General features: G+C 42.3%; 3 protein-coding genes and 1 pseudogene across 4 annotated transcripts; 2 read left to right on the top strand and 2 right to left on the bottom strand.

Moving 5' to 3' along the window:
* The first annotated feature begins 6,988 nt into the window (after positions 1-6,988).
* Positions 6,989-8,404, top strand: LOC102720207 (COX assembly mitochondrial protein 2 homolog). Its single transcript, XM_006647324.3, has 4 exons — positions 6,989-7,115; positions 7,632-7,702; positions 7,820-7,924; positions 8,040-8,404. The coding sequence occupies exons 2-4, from the start codon at positions 7,658-7,660 to the stop codon at positions 8,136-8,138; spliced, it is 249 nt and encodes an 82-aa protein (XP_006647387.1). The 5' UTR covers positions 6,989-7,115; positions 7,632-7,657; the 3' UTR covers positions 8,139-8,404.
* Positions 8,405-9,552: 1,148 nt separating this feature from the next.
* Positions 9,553-13,016, bottom strand: LOC102701614 (annotated as a pseudogene).
* Positions 13,017-13,696: 680 nt separating this feature from the next.
* Positions 13,697-16,307, top strand: LOC102719927 (putative 12-oxophytodienoate reductase 8). 2 transcript variants are annotated; one of them, XM_015833995.2, is made up of 5 exons: positions 13,697-13,824; positions 14,166-14,437; positions 14,832-14,840; positions 14,935-15,108; positions 15,317-16,307. In XM_015833995.2, the coding sequence occupies exons 1-5, from the start codon at positions 13,766-13,768 to the stop codon at positions 15,907-15,909; spliced, it is 1,107 nt and encodes a 368-aa protein (XP_015689481.1). In that variant the 5' UTR covers positions 13,697-13,765; the 3' UTR covers positions 15,910-16,307. The 2 variants fall into 2 exon arrangements, with proteins under 2 accessions (XP_015689481.1, XP_006647386.2); XM_006647323.3 differs by lacking the exon at positions 14,832-14,840.
* Positions 16,294-19,606, bottom strand: LOC102701335 (probable serine/threonine-protein kinase At1g54610). The gene is made up of 6 exons (XM_015833996.2): positions 18,251-19,606; positions 17,930-18,157; positions 17,714-17,814; positions 17,518-17,623; positions 16,990-17,406; positions 16,294-16,902 (listed from the first exon to the last, which is right to left on the bottom strand). The coding sequence occupies exons 1-6, from the start codon at positions 19,346-19,348 to the stop codon at positions 16,723-16,725; spliced, it is 2,130 nt and encodes a 709-aa protein (XP_015689482.2). The 5' UTR covers positions 19,349-19,606; the 3' UTR covers positions 16,294-16,722.
* Positions 19,607-20,269: the final 663 nt, after the last annotated feature.

Raw genomic sequence — 20,269 nt, 5'->3', positions numbered from 1 at the left:
TAAATTTTAAATTCAAAATTTAAATAGTCTTATAAGCATAAGGAGAGGGACGTCGGTGACCTCGATCTAGACGTTGACGTTGGAGAAACGGATGGACGTGCGTACGGGACGGGGCGGCGCGCGCGATCGATCAGCAAGAGCAGAGCTTCATGTGAGGGGGTGTTTAGGTTGAAATTTTTTTTTTTGCAAAAACATCACATCAAATTTTCGGATATATATTTGAAGTATTAAACGTAGTCTAATTACAAAACAAATTTTAGATTCCGGTTGGAAACCGCGAGACGAATTTTTTGAGCCTAATTAATCCGCTATTAGCACATGTTGGTTACTGTAGCACTTATGGCTAACCACTTTCTAATTAGGCTCAAAGAATTCGTCTCAAGATTTCTTCCATAACTGTACAATTAGTTTTTTGATTTATCTATGTTTAATGCTTCATTTAGGTGTCCAAAGATTTGATGTGATGTTTTTAGAAAAAAATTTTATGAACTAAGGCCTTGTTTAGTTTCTAATTTTTTTTCAAAAACATCACATCGAATTTTCGGACACATAAATAAAGTATTAAACATAGATGAATCAAAAAACTAATTGCATAGTTACGGAAGAAATCTTGAGACGAATCTTTTGAGCATAATTAGTTCATGATTAGTCATAAGTGCTACAGTAACCAACATATACTAATTAGGCTCAAAAGATTCGTCTCGCAGTTTCTAGTCGAATTCTGAAATTTGTTTTTTCATTCGTGTCCAAAACCACCTCTAACATCCGATCAAACGTTTAATATGATCCTTTCAACAAAAATTTTTGCCAACTAAACTCCCGTAAACAAGGCCTGAATCATGTGTCGAGCTGCGTGCGACGATCGATCGACCACGTCACGTTGCGGCGTGTAGCGTGCACATCTCGTCGATCTCGCGGGGTGGAGCCGTGGAGATCGACCGCATTAGTATTATTATCTTTGTTTGGCACACGCTAGCTAAGCTCGATCAATCGCGCGCGGTCTTTTTTTTTTTGCGTGTTGTTCTTGTCTCCTAAATTTACTCTCTAAATTAAATTTAGTTTTCAAGCATATTGCCGGTTGTCCGTGTAATATTATGTTATACCACGTATCGTTTATCTATCGTGGGGTATTCAAGTGATAATTTGGACCTAGGGTTTACCCAATTTATTTCCCCGATTTGCTGCCCATGTAGGGTGTTTTTTTTTTTTTCTTGGAAAAAACTAAACAGTATATTTGCAGCTGAAAGTAATTTGTGAATATTTTTTTATATATGTATTCTTAGCGATTTAAAAGTCAAAACTAAAAATAAGGTATGACTAGAAACACAAAATCAATTCCAAATTTAATATTTAAAATTTAAAATTTTATTTATAAACATAGTATAAGCAAAAGGATAAGACTCCTGTCTCTTAGCATGCTTTTCATTTACCAGTTTTCACACTGTTAGAGTGAATTTGGAGTAGAGGCATAGAATGGCTCGGATTTTACAAAACGTCCACGGTGTTGCACCGTGTTGTTAAAAGATGTTTAGCTCGTTTTATCATTCGATATAACACGTTTTAGGTGTTTCATCACTCGGTTAAAAATGTTTCACTCACATGTTATGAAAAAACCAAATGAAATATTTAAAAATAAAAAATAATTTGTAAATAAAAATTTTATATACTTATGCTTAGCGATATAAAAGTCAATGTTAAAATATAAACTTCGATAAAAATATATAACCCTAAAATCAACTTTAAATTAAAGGTTAAAAATTTAAACTTTGGCTTATAAGACTATAATTTGCAAGCCACGAATTCTTGGATAAATCAACTTATAAATAGCTTGCTATCGATAAACACAAGTTTTAGAAAATGCCATCGTGCACGCGATTGTCTACAAAACGCCAATGTCGTCGACTTCCTGCTAGTACCCACATGTTAACCATTGGAAAAAAAAAGATAATTTTATCCCTATTTGTACTGTATAATGACCTAACATCCAATTAAAGAGTAATTTTCACACGAGTAGTTGCTTCCAATTATGTACGTAAACGCCAGTGCTGCACAATTCACGTCGGTTTTTTTTCACAAGAACATCATGCTCCTAAACCTAAAGCGTACTAGCTAGTTTTCAAATATTCAAATAGACAATTTGTTTTGGCTCAACCCAGGGTGCATCAGAATTAAATAAATGGAGTGGACAGTTCACTCCACGCGACAACCACCGATGCACAAGCCACGCCCATTCGTTCGAGATGTGGAGCATGTGAAATCCACGGGCGCATGTAACCTCCAGCAACCCTTTTTTTTTTTACGAGGGTACTCACGACGCGCTCGTACACCTGCGCGCGCAGCTAGCCACCCGAGTAACGCTCGGTTCTCAACCTCCAGCAACTTGCCTTGTCGGTCGTCCATCATAATCACGTGGGCAACTTTCTTTGCATTATGGATTTTTTTGACATGCTTCTTAAACTTCTAAACATTACGTTTAATGCCATGTTTTTATAAAGTTTCTCACCGGTCTTTCTAAAATATTTTTTTACCTTTTACTACTTAATTTAGTTATTATTTATACCTCAAATAGTTATAAGAGAAAGAAAATAAGATAATCCTTTAAGCTAAAGCCTCAGTTATTTCAAACACCACCTATGTCCTCGTTTGAATTGGCATCCTCATTTGGCGTGGCAAAGTTGATTTTCATGGACGGGGATCGAGTACTAGATGGTAATGTACTTACGGACGATGAATGCGGTTTGGCGCCACGGTGCAAGTAATATACACGTACATAGGAGTTTAAAAACATGTCAAAAAAATCCATTTGTGTGACTAAAATTGTTTCTGATAGTTCGATCTAACTATATCCATTCTGCTCCGCTATATTCAATGATGAGAAATATTTATTATAGATACTTTTTTATTGGACCTGAGCAAATTTCTAGACAAAATGTATTTGGTGAGAGTGAGACCGTGTGGTGGTAGCGCATGAGCAAGTCCGGCAGCTAGATCCCCAGCGAGTTCCATGATCAATCTGTCAACCAAGTGTGTCCGTGGCTCCCTGCGAGGGGATTTTTTTTTTCGTTTATCTGTTTATTGCTCACTTTGGTAAAAAAAATATCGTTTAGAACAAGATTTTATCGAAATTTTGAAATGTTAACACATAATTTTGTGTTGTAATAAAATTATAAATCTAATAGGTTTATGATATAATACTTTTTAAAAAGAATATATGTGTAGTATCGCTTGTATTATACTTGACTAAGTATTCAAAAATTATGATTATCAAAATTTTAGAAATTTAACTAAAATTTATCCTAAATAATAAATATTTTGATGATACGGCTGTTGACTATTTTTTATCATACGGAGTATGTCAACATGTCCATTTCCCTACTTTTTTTTCCCCTACTCTTTTGTGCGATGAGGTAATATTGAGGACATATTGGGCAATTGATAGAGGCACGACTGTACGGCTCTGTACTATTTCCACAAAATCAACAAATATTGAAAAACTAACATTGTTTTATAAACCTATAAAATCAAGGGAAAAAATTGAATATATGTTGCCTGGGTCATGGGTTTTGGGTATATGTACTGAATAACATAACTAATTTGTTATAGCAAAATCTTTCATAATATTGAATTGACGTTACTCCATCCGTTTAATATATAAGATATTTTGATTTTTGCTATGCATAAATTCAAATATTGATTAATGCATATTGTTTATATATATATTAGGGATTTTTTACCATTCTTGTAAAGTATCTCAAGGTACCAAGGATTTAAGTATAAATTTTTGGTAAAAAGTATCTCAAGTATCATATTTTTAGTGTAAAAGTTGTGGTACCTTGAGATACATTGTATCTTGAGCTACTAAAAATTTATACTAAAATTCTTAGTATCTTGAGATACTTTTCAAGGATGATAAAAAAGTTCACACTAAAAAGTGTGGTACCTTAAGATATTTTCTCAAGGAGAGTAAAAAACTATATACTAACATCTATATAAATTTAATCAATACTAACAGGTCTTAATATTATGAGACAAATGTAATACTATTTTCTAGTTATATCATTATTTAAATATAGTTATCCAAAAATGAAGCCCTCAAATATCCATTTGATTAAACAACAATTAGGCAATCAAATAGTTGTCATCCATAGCCCATAGCCCCACAGGCACATAACCCTTCAGATTGGGATCCTTCGACGGTGACTATTGGTTCATGCGCTTATCTTTCTGCTCTTGTATATGCTTATAACCTAAAATTTAAATTTTTAACTTTAAATTTAGAGTTTATTTTGGGGTTTTTTTTACTAAAACTTATTTCCTAGACTTTCATTAAGAATATGTATATAAAAGTTTTATTCATAAAATATTTTTTATTTGTAAAATATGCATTTGACTTTTTTAAAAAAAACAATCACCCCTAAGTTCGAGAACTAATGGCCGTGTGACCCGTCTTTTCACTTAAGAGTAAGTTACTCTTCATAATATAACATTGAGTTATAATATATTTATTGATTATTTTATAAATCCACTGGAAACAAACTTAATAAATAGATTGAGTAGAAAACAAAAGCTTTTTATTTATTCTATTTTTCTTAGAAAACGGTACATTGCGCGTGGTGGAAGTAATTATTTTTTTATTTATCAGGTGGAAGAAGTGGTTGATTTTTTTGGATTCTGTGGATCGGCAGAGTGGTAATCGTGCAACACGAGAGAGGGTGACGGGATCCGTTGATTTTTTTTTCTTTCTAATTTCACGAGGTGAGACTTGAGAGCGCGCTACACGTGATAGGAGAGGAAGATGGATAGCTGTGTTTTTATATTAAAGATATACTTACGAACCAAAATTTAAATTTCAATACTTAAGTTGATTTTATTTACAATCCTGTTTTAATTTTCACTGTATACTTTTTGAATCACTAACTATATGTATGTAAAATTTATTAATAAATTACATTTTAGCTACTAACAAATACTACACCCGTCCTAAATGTTTGACGTCGTTGACTTTTTATACACATGGGACCATTCGTTTTATTAAAAAAAACATAATTACTAACTATTTTTATATTATTTTATTTATCGTTAAGTATACTTCTATGCATATATATAACTTTATATATTTTATAAACTTTTTTGAGTAAGACGAATGATAAACATGCATAAAAATTTAACGGTGTCAATTATTTAGGACGGTGGGATTAATACAAAGTATAAAGGCTTTACCGTTCCAGCGTTGGGAATGGATGGAAGTGTTACATGGTCAATGATACTATCTGTAGGTACTGGTTTATTTAATCGACTACAGTGACTTTGTACGTTACTGCACTGTTGCTGTCTGACTTCCAGGCTATCGTTTTAGTTAGGCCATTCTAAAAAATCTTAGGACACCTAAATAAAATATTACATAAAAATTAAAACTAATTACATTGTTATAGGGGAAATCGTGAGACAAATCTTTAAGCCTAATTAGGACGTGATTAGCTATAGGTGCTACAGTAACCAACATGGGGTAATGATAGATTAATTAGACTCAAAAGATTCGTCTCGCGGTTTCCAAGCGGAATCTGAAATTTATTTTGTAATTAGACTACAGTAACCAACATGTGCTAAAAGTTACACAGTTATAAAAGAAATCTTGAGACGAATCTTTTGAGCCTAATTAGCCTATGATTAGCCATAAGTGCTACAGTAACCAATATGTGCTAATGACGGATTAATTAGGCTCAAAAGATTTGTCTCGCGATTCCTAGGCTAGCCATGAAATTCATTTTTTCATTCATGTCCAAAAACCCCTTCCAACATCCGGTCAAACATTTAACGTGACATTTCTCTCAAAAATTTTCTAAATCTAAACACCACCTAAATCAACATCTTGTTCTCCCACCATTATTACACTCGGTTGCCAGTAGATTCAGGAGAGTCGTCGGGGTCATGGACTGCACATAGTGCCTCATGGAAACTCTATGGCTACTCAAGCTCACGCTCTCTTTGGGACGAGGGAAGAAACTTTAGAACTTTTATATCGAATGGTTGGATACTTATTATTATAAATAGTAAATGTAGATTAGTAATAAACTCATCTATAATCTTAAACTAATTCGCGAGACGAATATATTAAGCCTAATTAATCCATAATTAGCCTATGTGATGCTATAGTAAATATGCTTTAATTATGGATTAATTAGCCTTAAAATTTGTCATGTAAATTAGCTCTCATTTCTGTAATTAGTTTTATAGTTAATCTACATTTAATATTTATAATAAGTGTCCAAACATCCAATATGACTTTTTAGCCCTATCTAAACACCCCTGAACCCATTGCTAATAGACCCAGCGGGAGCCTATCATCGTGAGATACTAAGATCAGATATGATAGTGAACTGACACGTTAAAAAGTCATTTTGTGGTTCATAATTGGGAGGCTTTCATCGTTATTCCACTACCATTTCGACAAGGACAGATACATCAAGAGAAGAGGAGAAGAAGATCAATAGAAGGTTGATTTGATACTCTTTTCCTCCCAAAATAAATTTATTTTTTAGGTTTTGAATATAATGTTTGACTCTTCGTCCTATTTAAAATTATTTTGCGCTTAACACTTTTATTGTTATTAGATAAGAAAACAATAGTATTTTACGTATGACTAATTATTTTGAATATTTTAATAATTTTTTAATAAGATGGATGACCAAACATTAGATGCATAATTTTTTTTAACATACGTATTAGTAGATTACATTTTAAAGTTTTTTTCTTTTCTCTGTGACATTGGTAGATGCATTGGGGCTGGCTAAGGACATCTTCGGTTTGAAAGATTTTTAGAGAAAAAATAGAGAAATTAAATTGTTTTCTTTAAAATTTCTGTAAAATTTATATGATTGGAAGAAGCCCTGAATCTGAGTCGGTGACAAGGTGGACAAAAACACCGGTTCAGACAGTAGTAAAAAAACCAACCGGACCGACGGTTTAACCGAAAACCGGAGCACCGTCGCCCAACAGGGCCGAAAGAAGGCCCACCACACGGAGCTCCTCTCCGCTCTCCCGCTCCGCCCCTACCGCCTCCTGCCCACGGCCATCGCCGCCGGCCGCCGCCTCCCACCGGCGAAGTGGACTCCCAGGTTCTTCCCTCTACTCCCTCTCCTTCTCTCTCTCTGGAACCCGGCTCCTTTGAAGCGCGCGATTGTGAACCGTACACGTTCGCTTTGGCCTGACTTGTCCAGGGCAATTTGGTCGTTCTTGAGCAGGGTTTGATTTGGGGGGGGGGGGGTCTGGATCTTTGTACTGTGACAAATAATTTCCTGTTGCTTCAGTGATCACCGATTCACTGCTAAAATCAAAAGGAGAGTTTTTAGCAAGTCGAATCATGTAGAGAGATCTACGCTGTTCTGCTGAAGTATAAGTTGTCGACTTGTTGGGAAGAATTCGATCGGCAGATGTTTAATGAGACGGCTCACTGCGATAGATTGACATTTTAAACTGCAAAGCTGTATTGCAAATAGTCTCTGACCAACTAGAACTGGCAAAATTTCGTTTTGAGACGCGTGCCTGTGATTTTGACTTGATTAGAGGTCCAATCAATTTTGAGAATTATGGGACATTTCGCCTCTAACGCATTTGACCATTTTTTTTTCCAGTTTGGGTTGTCTATCGATCTCTGGAAATGCATCCCCCTCTAACATTACACAGGCATCCTATGTGCGCCGAGGTACCTCGTAATTTTCTCTTCACCTTGCTGAATAGATTTGCATCTGGGCATGTATCTGGTTGCTGACTGATGTTGCTTTATGTTAGCCAAATCTTATGGTAGAATTTGCTCTTCCAGATTATCGAAGAGTTCCAAAAGTGCCATTTGGACCACCCTGTGAAGAAGTTCTTCGGAGAGTGTACAGACCTTAAAATCAAGCTAGATCGCTGTTTCCGACAAGAGGTTAGATAGCTTATCTCTGCTTGCGCTCTTTTGCTCATCCATATGACAGGGTCATGAATTTCTTAGGAAAAATCTCTTCTTCTGAATTCTGCTTTGCTGGACTTGTGAATTCCAGAAAGCCTTGAAGAGGAAGGCAAACTTCGAGGAAAGCAAGAAATTTAAAGAACAGCTGCTTGCCTACAAGAGGGAGATCGCAGAGACAAACCAGGGATGATCTCTTAACGTAGTTGCTTCTTGTCCGTGACAAAAGGACCTGAAGAACAATCGGCCCAATTGGCATATAATGATCGACGCTTGATAGCTGCTGAATTCTTTGTTGACTCGGGGGCTATGTTGCTCTATTTGTTCATGGATGTTTCTGTAGAATTGAAGTTCTGTACTGGATGGAGAGTTGCAATTTGCAAACAGATATAAGTAGTACTGTTCTTTGCTTGTGTGTTGTTAAGATAACACATGAATCCAATGTGAGCACATTTCTGCTGTGGTGTCATTGTGTGGAATTTTTTTATTTTTTAAACCTTTTTAATAAAAATATTTATTACTAAACCTCTGGGAAATGCACCATATAAATCTTTTGGCCACACCACCAACATTAGCGTAGTGAAACAGCTTGCCACGTCATTGTCTTGCCACGCCACCGACAATAGCGTGACAAGACAGTCACGCCAGCTACGCCACCAACACTAGCGTGACTAAAAGATTCAGTTTTAAAAAAATTGCCTAATAATTTAGTAATAAGATTACTCGCTAAAAAGTTTATTTAATAAAAAATTTCCATTGTATGCCTCTTCCTCTCTTGGAAATGCTGCTGCTAATGATAGCTGCTGATCAAAACTGTTTCAGAACTCCAAAATCGATGCATTAACTGTTCATACTTTAGATGTATCGAGAATGTTATGCATGTGCCATGCTCGATGAATCTCACTCTTAAACTGGCTAGATCAACTTACTTATATTATCAAAAACAAAAAAAAAGTGTAAACCAAGCTAGACGACCATAGTAAGGTGACCATAATAGAAACTATCATCTTCCTTATATTTATGTGGATCAAATTACCGTGTAAGTTAACAAGGAAAAAGAAACAGCTAAGTTTTGTCTCCAAATTTCCTTGTTATTGTCCCCATATGCTCAATGCTGCTCGTGATCCACATTGACAGAACGAAACTTGAGGATCCTCTCAACGCTTGCGAGATGCTTCGCCTCCTTGGACGGTACTTCCTTACCACTGCTGATGCCTTGCTTGTCCTTATTTTCTCCACAAGGGGCTATCTCAGAGCTTTTTTATCGTCCTTGAACAAACACATCAAGCTACCATACATTTTAGTGTAAAATGTATGATACCTTTAGGTAATAAAAAAATTATACTAAAATTCTTAGTATCTTAATGTATTTTTCAAGTACGGTAAAAAAGCCAGCCATCTCATTCTCACCGTGAATGGGTTTTGTTGGAGCATCCGATAAGAAACGAGGGATCAAGGCATTGAACGATTAGCTTAGAATTTGCATTAGGTGAAAGAAGGGTGATCTTTATCCTACAAAGAGCATGGCTCATGTCCCTTTAAAGGATTCAAGAATGCAGGTTTAGGACTTGAGGTAAATGTAGGGTCATCTCATATAAAACCACCATCTAAGATCTTCAGGAAACAGCATGTCAGCACGAGCATTTTCACAGGGTACCAGATCCATATACTAAACTAGTGAATGGCATCTAAAAGGACCATTTACTTACAGAAAGTAAAAATAGACGTAATGGTTTGAAATGAAGAATTTACTAGATTCTGAGAATAAATAGCATGTGCCGATGGTCTCTTGGTATTCTCCAATCTGTCATTACACAAGCATTAGCATACAGCTCTCTCAGCGAGGTTTAGCCATTTAGTAGTGTTTCAATAAGCAAACATGATTGTAATTTGAAGCCCAAAGTAAAGACAGTTAATCTTCAAACTGTTTTATTAAGAAGTCAAAGTTACCAAAGAGAAAATAAAAAATAATAATCAAACCTGCTGAACAGACCTAAGAGGTTAAGTCTTCAGTGAAGCATTTAGTGTGTAATTGCCTTCATTGTTGACACTAAAGTTACCAAAGTAACGTATGGAATTCGAATGTGTCATATGTACGGGTTGTCCTCTCAGAACTTTAAGACATATAAAGTGCAGTGATGAATTAGTTTTCTGATGGTATTCCGTAGACAGTTTCCCAAGAACAAAAGCCAAACATGTGTTCTAACTTATGATCGTGTTAAAAGAATTTAAGGTGGGGGTATTGAAATATTTTTCGATATAATATTAGATAAAACTTGAACCATGATACCTTAGTGCATACTCGCTAAGAATTTGATAACGGAGTAGCAGAGTATGGCTGTAATGTATCTAGTGCAGAAAAGATCTCAATCAGCACCAACAAGTCCATATTCTACATCTCAGGGTCATGACCAAACAAGAAGCCAATCAATAAAAATGAACCTAAGCTAATAAGTTCAAGAAGATAAACACACATAGGATAGACAATGTCCCTTTTACATGTGCACATCTTTAAAAGCAAGCATAATATTAATATTACTCACCATCTTCAGGCCATCACCTAATATAGGATTTGGATCGTCTGCCTTTGAGGGGTGAAGGCACGGTCGTGCAGTCAACCAATCATCACCGTCCAGCAAAAAATCGGCGGCTCACGTGCGTGTGTGTACAGTCCATCAATCTGTGCAGTAAAACCTTAGTGGGCTGATCCAACAATAGCAAATGAGGCCCAGCTAGCGCTGCTGCATTATGGCACGAAAATGAGCACGGCAATTCCGGCGTGGAGGGGAAAATGGCATCTTTACTCTGTTTTGGCGCCTGAATTACAGAATGCTGGACTGCAGGCACAAGCTGTAGAAGAGAGCAGTTCTAGGACCAACATCAGTGATTTTGGACAATATGGGTTCATAAATACCTTCACTAAACTGTTGATGGTAATAAAAAATAATAAGCTAAATGTATATATTTAGTGACTGCAATGTTAACAAGATATTTTTAACTCTGGTTCAACTTTACACTTTTACAAGGCCAAATACAAATGAGCTTGGCACAAAAGACACATTTTAGCTATGGCAATGCTTTTGCTCTTGTCAATCCTATGCTCTAGTCATAATTTCTTTTGCCCTGTGATGTGATTTGGCACTCTACTGTGTAATGAAACATGTTATTTAAAACTCATGAGTTGTATTGCATTTTATTTTGGTGAGATTATATGTATTTTTAATCGGTTGAATTAGCAGTTTAGCACTGATTAATTGGAGGCTTTCAGATTTAGCAGAGCAAATGCTTTATAAGCTAACATTTCCTGGGCCAAGGCTTCTTCCATTTGCTCTGATAGAATGGCCCATTCAGCCATTCTATACTCTATATACACAAGCATGCATGTGAGCCATCCATTTTTGCCGAACGGTGATGATTGGTTGACTGCACGGCCGTGCCTTCACCCCTCGAAGGCGGATGATCCAAGTCCCCTAATATCAGGGTAGGACTCAATGTATCCAAACCCTGGAGAACATGAGTACATGACATTTAACTTAGTAGTGTTACGTATAGGTAAAAGGCACTGAATAAACATTTTGAAATAGGTATCAGCCAATGCCGCGGTGATCAAAACATGTGGGGAATACAAACTTAACTTTGTTATTTGCACGGCCATAAATCATGGCACCAAAGTGCAAAGTATATACTCCCTCTGTCCCTAAATGTTTGACGCCGTTGATTTTTTTATACACGTTTGACCGTTTGCTTTATTTAAAAATTTACATAATTATTAATTATTTTTATATTATTTTATGTACTGTTAAATATATTTTTATGCATATATATAGCTTTACATATTTGACAAAAAAATTTGAATAAGATGAGTAGTCAAACACATATAAAAAAGTCAATGACGTCAAACATTTAGGGACAGAGGTAGAATATCGCAGGGAATCAAACAGATATATAAGTTAGAATAAGTACTCGCAAATATATACAAAAGAGGTAATGAATAACATGTAGAAACTTAGTATCAATTTAATAAACAAGAAACAGGCACACACGTTCAAGCTGTCAAAAAATGGGGATTCAACCATGTATTGAGAAAGGCCCAATGGGCATTTATATGCGTATACAATAGATGGGAAAGAACTATATTGCCCTTAATACCTATACACTTAACACAAGTCAACCTACTGAGATAAGTATAGTTCCTATGCTCAAAATAAATGAAACATATAAATCTTTGTCCCTTTTTTAAATTCTATTAGGTGATTTTAAAGGGTAATGGCAAGAGCTTGCCTAGATAATCAGCACAGAGATCGCTACTACATCTCTATCTATGTGCATATAGACCTTCATGATTTGAGCAAATCTCAAGCAGGCTTTCTATGAATGTTGGCCGTCCTGCTGCAAAGAAATTTTTAGAGCTACTTCTGGACTTCTGGCTACTACATTATACCAGTAAAAATCTAACATTCAGAGAAAAATTAAGCCACTGATTTGGAGGACCAACTCACAGAGATGACATATGGAGCATTTGGCTGTACATTAGAATACAGACAATCATGCAGGTCAAGCAATACATACTATATCTTCCTCCTCCTCTTCCCCAAATTGCATAGCTTCCTCATGAGTCTCTGTCATCTCCAACAAAGAGTTTCACCTAAGCAGCAGTAAACACTGGCTTCACCAACCAATGTATCTGCAAGGTTTACAAGTGGGAGACCAGTCAGTAAGTACAGTAAGATCAGCCCAGAACCTATTTCCCAGCTAGTGAAAACACCACATAGCATTTGGGCAACTGAAAATTCCGTCTTGTCTTTTTTTTTTCCCCCATCAACTTCACTACTGCTAAACGCAGGTAAACAGATAGCTGTATTTTGCAAAGACACAAATACATTTCAGGTTCATGTTTAACAACAGATTGAACTCAAGACCAACTAATAAAGAAACAAAGAAAGATCCACCGGGCAGTAGGAACCGAAACTGCTCCGGGGTCCGCGGCGGCGCGGACCTAGGGCGGCCGTGAGGAGCGGACCGCGCAAGCCAAGGCGGCCGCCGTGGGGGGAGCGAGATGGCGGCCGACGGCGTCGCCCGGTGACCGCAAAGCAAGACGCGCGGCGCAGCGACGGAGAAAGAGGGCCTCAGAATGGGCAAAATGCCACAAATTTAGCGGGCTAATTTTTCAGCCCGGTCCAGAGAAGAATGTGGCCCTAAATCCATATCACTCCGTCCTAAAATAACATTATTTTTTTTATCTATTTCATATATACAAAACCAAAAGTAGAATGGTTAGAATAGCCTTTATTTTATCAAATCATAGTATAGTTATGTTTTTCCTTATCTAATCTAATATATTTATTATCTAATTTCACGAACTCTATATAATGATTGCTTACCTACAAAATATGTTTGGTAGAATCAAAAGTAGGCAAAAATGATCTTATTTTGCAATAGAGGCATTAACATTAAAATACTCTAACTCCATTCTGTATTATATAATTTCGATCATTTGTTAAGAATACTAATAGTAGTAAGTCTTTTTGGGTTTATTCTCACTTAAAACTCAATAAGTTTAACCGAATCTATAGAAAACATATACCAATATTTTCCACACAAAATAGATAAACTATGAAAATACAAAAGATAAATTTAATTAAACTAATTTGATGTTATTACATTAATTTAAAAAGTTTTAACTCTGTACAAAACAAAAATGACCCTTTTTTTTCCTCCCTCGTCTGCTTTGTGCTTCTCTAATCTCTCTCCTGCTGATCACTACTCTGCGCTTAGAAGTAGAACAGCGGCATCAGCATCAGGTCGTAGGCGAGCGTAGCCATGGAAACACCTCCCCTCCTGACCCCTTACACCATGGGGAGGTTCCACCTCGCCCACAGGTATGCGACGTGCTGCTCATGGATCACCTTTGGTTTGTACTTTGTAGTGCCAATTACTTGCTTGCGAGGATTTCTTACTGCCATAGAACTGGATAGTTTAATCGATCGATTGATTATCTAGGTAAGAATTCTTGGTTGGTAAGGTAGTTTCTGGCTGCTACTCTGCGGTTTCAGCAACAAAGGTTTAGTGCCCGCAAGGTGTTTGATGGATTGCCTCAGAGCCTGCAAGGATGGCTGCCTGGGGGAATCTTGGTGTTTGTAGCTAGCTAGCCTCTGGGTTTGCAGCTAGGTAGAATAACAAGAGCTTTCTGAGTGTTTTTTTTTTTCCCTCTTGATCTTAGGGTTGTCCATGCGCCGCTGACCAGATCGAGGTGCTACAACAGCATTCCTCGAGAACATGTTGCACTGTACTACTCACAGAGGGCTACGGAAGGCGGCCTTCTGATTGCTGAAGCCACCGGGGTCTCGGAGACTGCTCAAGGGTATCCGAACACACCGGGTGTATGGACGAAGGAGCAGGTGGAAGCTTGGAGGACGGTTGTGGATGCTGTGCATCAGAAGGGTGGTGTTTTCTTCTGCCAGATCTGGCATGTAGGGAGGGCTTCTACCAATGGTATCATCTAAGGCGTTGTCTTCCTACAAGTTTAGATGTATTGAGAATGTTATGCATGCTCCATGCTTGATCAATTTCACTCTTTAAGTTTGTGGGTTATTGCCTGGATGGTAAAGTTCATACAGATCAGTTCACTGAACTTTTCTGAGCCTGCTTGATTTTAATCCATTAAAAAAAATTTGGCACTTCATCTTATAGGATTAACCGTTGGATAAGTAGATTGGCATGTAAAAATGTGTCAACTGTTCAACTAGATGTGGATCATGATGTTAAGCTTAACCTAAGCCCTAGGCATCACGTATCAAGCATGACTGGACTCTGGTTTCTTTAAAATTGATGCCCTCCGTTTCAAAAAACTCAACTGACATGGCGCCGTGTTTATTTCTGAGTTTAGATTATCAAGGTATGTAATGTTTCTCTGAAGGCAAAATGTCAAATGAAATACATTCTGTGTGATTCTTGGTTCCTCTGATAGCAACATCTGTTATTCATTGCAGATTATCAGCCCAATGGACAAGCACCAATTTCTTGTACAGGGAAGAAGATTGCACCTACAGTTCTCAAAGATGGAACCATTGAGGAATTCTCTGCCCCAAGGAGGCTCAGAGAAGATGAGATCCCCCAAATTGTCAGTGATTTTCAGCTTGCTGCTAGGAATTGCATTGAAACAGGTACTTCCATAATCTACATATCTTCATATAACCCTTCACAATATTGATCGGCTATACCGTAGCATTTTTACCTTCATAGTCATAGTTGTACATTGTAAGAATTTGGAGTTAAAATTTGCATTCAGATCGACAGTATTTTCCCTTCTGTAAAACTTCACTAGTCTATCCGACATAGAAATTTTGATTTTGTTACTTTCATAATATTTAGGCTTTGACGGAGTAGAAATACACTGTGCATTTGGGTACCTAATCGAACAGTTCATGAAAGACAGTGTCAACGACCGATCTGACAAGTATGGCGGAAGCATAGAGAATCGTTGTCGCTTTGCTCTAGAGGTAATCCAAGCAGCCATCGATGAGATCGGATCAGACAGAGTCGGTGTCCGTCTCTCACCATACTCGAATTGCCTAGACTGTTGGGACTCGGACCCAGATGCACTTGGCATCTACATGGTCCAAGCCATGAACAAGTTGGGTGTTCTCTACTGCAGCATGGCTGAACCTGAGGTTGTCAAAGTGGATGGCAGGGTACAAATCCCTTACAAGCTATGGCACTTCAGGAAGGCATTTAGTGGCACTTTCATCGTCGCCGGAGGATACAACAGAGAAGAAGGCAACAGAGCAGTTTCTCAGGGTTACACAGACCTGGTAGCGTATGGCAAGTGGTTTTTGGCAAACCCGGATTTACCTAAGCGGTTCGAGCTGAATGCGCCTCTGAACAAATATGACAGATCGACGTTCTACACTTCTGATCCAGTTGTCGGGTACACCGATTACCCTTTTCTCATTCCTTCTCTGTGACTATTACATCAATTTATTTAAGAATGAAATCTGCAACCTCACTCTTCAGAACTCTTAACTCGGAATCACAATCAAATTAAGTTGATTTAGCAAGAGTAGGTAGGATATGCTCAATTGCTACTAACTGATATATAGTTTGAGACTTGTGTATGTTGTTTCTTAGCTTGAGTTTAAGCATTACTGTTAGGCTACATAGCTCATGCCATGCGTCACTTTTGTGCATCTTATTCTTTCTTCTTGATTGCTTACCTTTCCTCGTCTGCTTCAGCTTCTGAACAATTTGTTGTTATGCTACCTCATTTTGTTGCATTTTCTGGAAAAAAAAAACATCGAGTATGGAGGCTAAAAAGGATCGATGTTGTCATCCATGAATGGAACCCTTGCTTGGTTTTCAAACTAGGTCATCGGAGTCTCTGTTGCATCACTTTTGATCATCAGGTATACACATTTTTCTCTTTTGGCCTTTTACAATCCGGTTTTTACAGCGCTTGTTCATCCCCATCAGGCTTCCCAGAACCCTCTCTAAGAGTGCTATTTGTACTCATGGATCAACAAAGCCCAGCTCTTCAATGGCAGATATATACCCCGAGCTCCGCGCCGCGCCTTCGTCGTCGTTGTCTACCTGTCTTCTTCACCTCCATTAGAGACTAGAGAGAGATCTTCACCTCTTATCTCATGCTCTCCTCCATCCATGGAGATGGAGATCTCCCTGCATAGCAACCAGCACCAACAGACAGACAGGCTGTGGTCTGAAATGGCCATGGAAGATGGCCACCAGGTCGTCTTCTTCCTCCCATCAGAGGTCAGTGCTCATCAGTAGTGCTGCCTGTTGTTACTGCTGCTGCTGCTGTTGGTCCTCTCCTTGTCGACGCGCGCCTTGCGCACTGCCTGCTGGATCTGCCGCTCGTGCTCCCGGAGCATGTCCTCCATGTTGCCGCCGGGAGGCACCAGCGGGCCGGAGTAATGGATCCTCCTGTTCCTCCCTCCGAAACCCTAATGGCGGCAGAGTTCATCACGGCCAACGTCAGCGAGGATTGCGTGAAGCGGCAGCAAGAATTTGAATATTTGATGGTTACTCACGGTGGCCGGAGCGGCGGCGGAGAGGTCCTTCTGGTGGGCGGAGGTGGTGCCCGGTCGGTCGAGCGCGTTGGCGGGCTCGGCGACGTCGAGGCGGTTGTACCGGGAGTTGGCGTGCCTCGCCGCCGACGTGCTCGGGTGGAGGTCGGTGCCGCGGGACTGGGCGTACGACCGCTGGGAGATGAGGTGGGGCGCGCCGGCGGCAGCGTTGGACACCCTGACGGAGGAGCTGACCGTGCGTGACGGGGCGCGTGGGTCGGCGGCGTCCTTCCTGTACCACGTCGACCCGAACCCGCCGGACTGCATCGTCGCCGGCGGCCCGGCCGACGGCTCCATGCGGAACCCCGGCACGCTGTCCTCCAGCGAGCTGTAGTGGTGGCTGGCGCTCTTCGGGTTGACGACGCGAGCCGCCTGCCTCCTCTGGACGAACCCGAGCCAAAAGCCATGGAAAACAGATAAATTTTCTTGCTTGCCGCCGCCGGCGACGCCGATCGAGACGATGAGCTCGGACGAGTGAGAAAGGAAAGGTACCTGGTGATCCCCTCCAATGGCGTCCTGCGCCGGCGCCGCCTTGGACTCGTTCCTCCCGGGCTTGACGGACATAGAGCCCTGGCCTCCGATGGCCGCCGTGTTTTGCCTGACGAGCAACCGATGGAGATCATGTTAGCCAACTGACCGACGGGCAGAGGTGGCCGCCATTTCAGGCGAGCTCGACGGCGTGGTATACCTGGTGGCCTCCTTGCCCCGGAGCTTGGCGTCGTACTCCTTGCTCGGCGGGAGCTTGGGCAACCTCGCCGGGTCACACGCCAGCGGCTTGGTCCTGAAGAACTGAGCAGCAGCAGCAGGAGAGCACACGGCGTGTCAGTGTGAGGCTGCCCGCCATTGTTGAGAGATGCGAGGTGGCTGGAGGGAGAGGGAGAGGGAGAAGGAAGAGGACGCTTACGTCGCTATCGAGGGCGGCGGCGGCGGTGCCCCGGTGGGACGGCTCGATGGCGAGCAGCGTGTCGAGGAGGTCGAGCGCCGGCGGCGAGAAGTCCCTGAACGTCTCGGCGATCTTCCGCCGGTACGGCCGCTGCGGCTTGAACAGTGTCACGTCCGGCAGTTTCGCCTTCGCCCAGTACTCCTCCGACGGCGACCCGCACAGCTTGAAGATCTTGTGCAGCTGCTCGATCTGCGTCGACAATGGCGAACAGGGAGCAATCAGATGACGGTCGAGGGGGGGAATAACGGTGAGAGCTGCAGGGTTGCGCTGAGGTTTGTTCACCTCGGTTTGGCCGGGCAAGATGGGTTTGCCGGCGAGCAGCTCGGCGAGGATGCAGCCGGTGCTCCACAGGTCGACGGCGACGCCGTAGTCGGTGGCGCCGAGCAGGAGCTCCGGCGGGCGGTACCAGAGCGTGACGACGCGGCTGGTGAGCGGCTGCGGCCTGGCCGGGTCGAAGAAGGTGGCGAGGCCGAAGTCGGCGATCTTGAGCACGCCGGCGCCGTCGATGAGCAGGTTGGCGCCCTTGATGTCCCGGTGCAGCACGCCGCGGTCGTGGCAGTGGCGGAGGCCCGCGAGGATCTGCGCCATGAAGCACTTCACCTGCGGCTCCGTGAAGCGCAGCCCCGGCGTGGCGGCGAGGCCGGCGAGGTCGTGGTCCATGTACTCGAAGACGAGGTAGAGGCTGTGGGAGAGGCGGGAGGTGACGATGCCCTCGAGGCGGACGACGTTCGGGTGGTCGAGGCGGCGGAGGACGTGGATCTCCCGCGCCATGAACCGGACGCTCTCCGGGTCCATGTTGACGAAGCGCACCCGCTTGAGCGCCACGATCTTGCCGCTCTCCAGGTCGCGCGCCTTGTACACGTTGCTGTACGTGCCCTGCCCGATCTTGTCCAGCCGCTCAAACGTGTCGGCGCGCCGGGGGAGCCACCCCTGCACCACCTCGCCGGCCACGTTGGTCAGCCACGACGGCCACCCGGCGATCACGTGCTCGCCGGAGAACCCCTGCGGCAAGCCGCCGGGCACCGCCTGGTTCGCGCCGGGGTCCGCGTCCACGGTCGGCCGCCGGTAGTGCGTGGGCGCCCCCGCGGAGCTGTACGACTTGTTCAGCGACGCGATCACGACGACCGGCGGATCCTCCGCCGCCGCCGGCTTCGCCTTGGCCCTGGCGTTGGACTCCGCCCTGGTGATGACGGCGTGCACCACCGGCGCGACCACCGCGGCGTCCTCCTTGGCGGTCAGTGTGATGAGCTGCTTCAGCGACTGGCTCGGCGCCTTCTGCAGCCGCCCCACGGTGGCCACCGCCGCCGCCTGCGGCGGCGCCGGCGCCGGCGCCGCCGTGAGCTCCTCGGCGACGCTCTCCTTGGAGCAAAGGCCGCCCATCCGGAGCCCTCCTCCCTCCGCCGCGCCGCAACGCAACGCAGCGACGACCAACAGCAATTCAATGCAGGATCAGAGAGACCCCAAAGAACGCGCGAGAGGAGAGGCTATGTATCCTGCCGCCGGAGGAGGAAGAAGAAGAAGAAGCAGAGGGGCATGGCGGGGGGCGGCTTCCGGCGGGCAGGGAAACTGGACGCGCGCGGCGGAGGCTGCAGCAACCGCCGGGCCGCGTCGGGGAGGGGTGGTTGGCGCGCGGGCGCGGTGTTAATGGCGGCCCGGTCGGGGATGCGCGCGCGCGCGCGCAGGCGAGCAACGGGAGGAGAAGAGACGAAGGCGGTGGGGCGGGGGCGCGCGGCTCGACTCTCTTTTGGCGCGCGCACTTCGCGCTGGGCCGGCCGTTGGCTGGACGGGCCCACCGGTCGGTGGGCGGGGGCAGGGTGCGTGCGTGGAGTAGTGGCGCGCACGAGTGCACACTGACTCGTGGGCCCCACCCCCACCCCACGACGTGCGCGCACGTACGGACGGCTGCCACGCTGGACCTGTCGCCGACACGTCGACGCTGCGCCTCATGCGGAGAACCGGGGATGATTTGACCACCCTGTCCTGAAGGTATGAGATTCTCTTGACCTGTGAAAATAGTTAAATAAATAAATGCATTATGAATTTAGTTTTTTTTTGTCGCACATTATGAATTTAGTTGTGATAGCGAGAAAACAAAACATTTGATCTATGGTGTTCTGGAACACACGCAAAAAAAAACAAGATTGACATTTTGCATGAGATTGCAAAAAAAATGTAGCGATGTCGTCTGCACCTTTGTACCGACCTGGAAAGGACGCAAGGTAGTACACTAATACTAGTGCCAATGAGGGTGTTTAATTCTTATCTTCAATAAAATAAATCGTAAGAAGACATGCTGCCAAT

This window comes from Oryza brachyantha, chromosome 2 (assembly GCF_000231095.2).
Source record: "Oryza brachyantha chromosome 2, ObraRS2, whole genome shotgun sequence".
Lineage (NCBI taxonomy): Eukaryota > Viridiplantae > Streptophyta > Magnoliopsida > Poales > Poaceae > Oryza > Oryza brachyantha.
Note: the sequence above shows the minus strand (reverse complement) of the source record. Positions and strands in the feature narration are given on the sequence as shown.

What these genes read in the sequence shown, in the direction of transcription:
- LOC102720207 (XM_006647324.3), top strand. Translation starts at nt 7,658, where the DNA reads ATGCATCCCCCTCTAACATTACACAGGCATCCTATGTGCGCCGAG. An exon ending in GGCATCCTATGTGCGCCGAG is followed by an intron (nt 7,703 to 7,819) that starts GTACCTCGTAAT and finishes TTGCTCTTCCAG; the next exon opens with ATTATCGAAGAGTTCCAAAA. An exon ending in ATCGCTGTTTCCGACAAGAG is followed by an intron (nt 7,925 to 8,039) that starts GTTAGATAGCTT and finishes TGTGAATTCCAG; the next exon opens with AAAGCCTTGAAGAGGAAGGC.
- LOC102719927 (XM_015833995.2), top strand. Translation starts at nt 13,766, where the DNA reads ATGGAAACACCTCCCCTCCTGACCCCTTACACCATGGGGAGGTTCCAC. An exon ending in AGGTTCCACCTCGCCCACAG is followed by an intron (nt 13,825 to 14,165) that starts GTATGCGACGTG and finishes TCTTGATCTTAG; the next exon opens with GGTTGTCCATGCGCCGCTGA. An exon ending in TAGGAATTGCATTGAAACAG is followed by an intron (nt 15,109 to 15,316) that starts GTACTTCCATAA and finishes CATAATATTTAG; the next exon opens with GCTTTGACGGAGTAGAAATA.
- LOC102701335 (XM_015833996.2), bottom strand. Translation starts at nt 19,348, where the DNA reads ATGGGCGGCCTTTGCTCCAAGGAGAGCGTCGCCGAGGAGCTCACGGCG. An exon ending in CCATTGGAGGGGATCACCAG is followed by an intron (nt 17,407 to 17,517) that starts GTACCTTTCCTT and finishes GGGTTCGTCCAG; the next exon opens with AGGAGGCAGGCGGCTCGCGT. An exon ending in CCGCCGCCGCTCCGGCCACC is followed by an intron (nt 16,903 to 16,989) that starts GTGAGTAACCAT and finishes TGCCGCCATTAG; the next exon opens with GGTTTCGGAGGGAGGAACAG.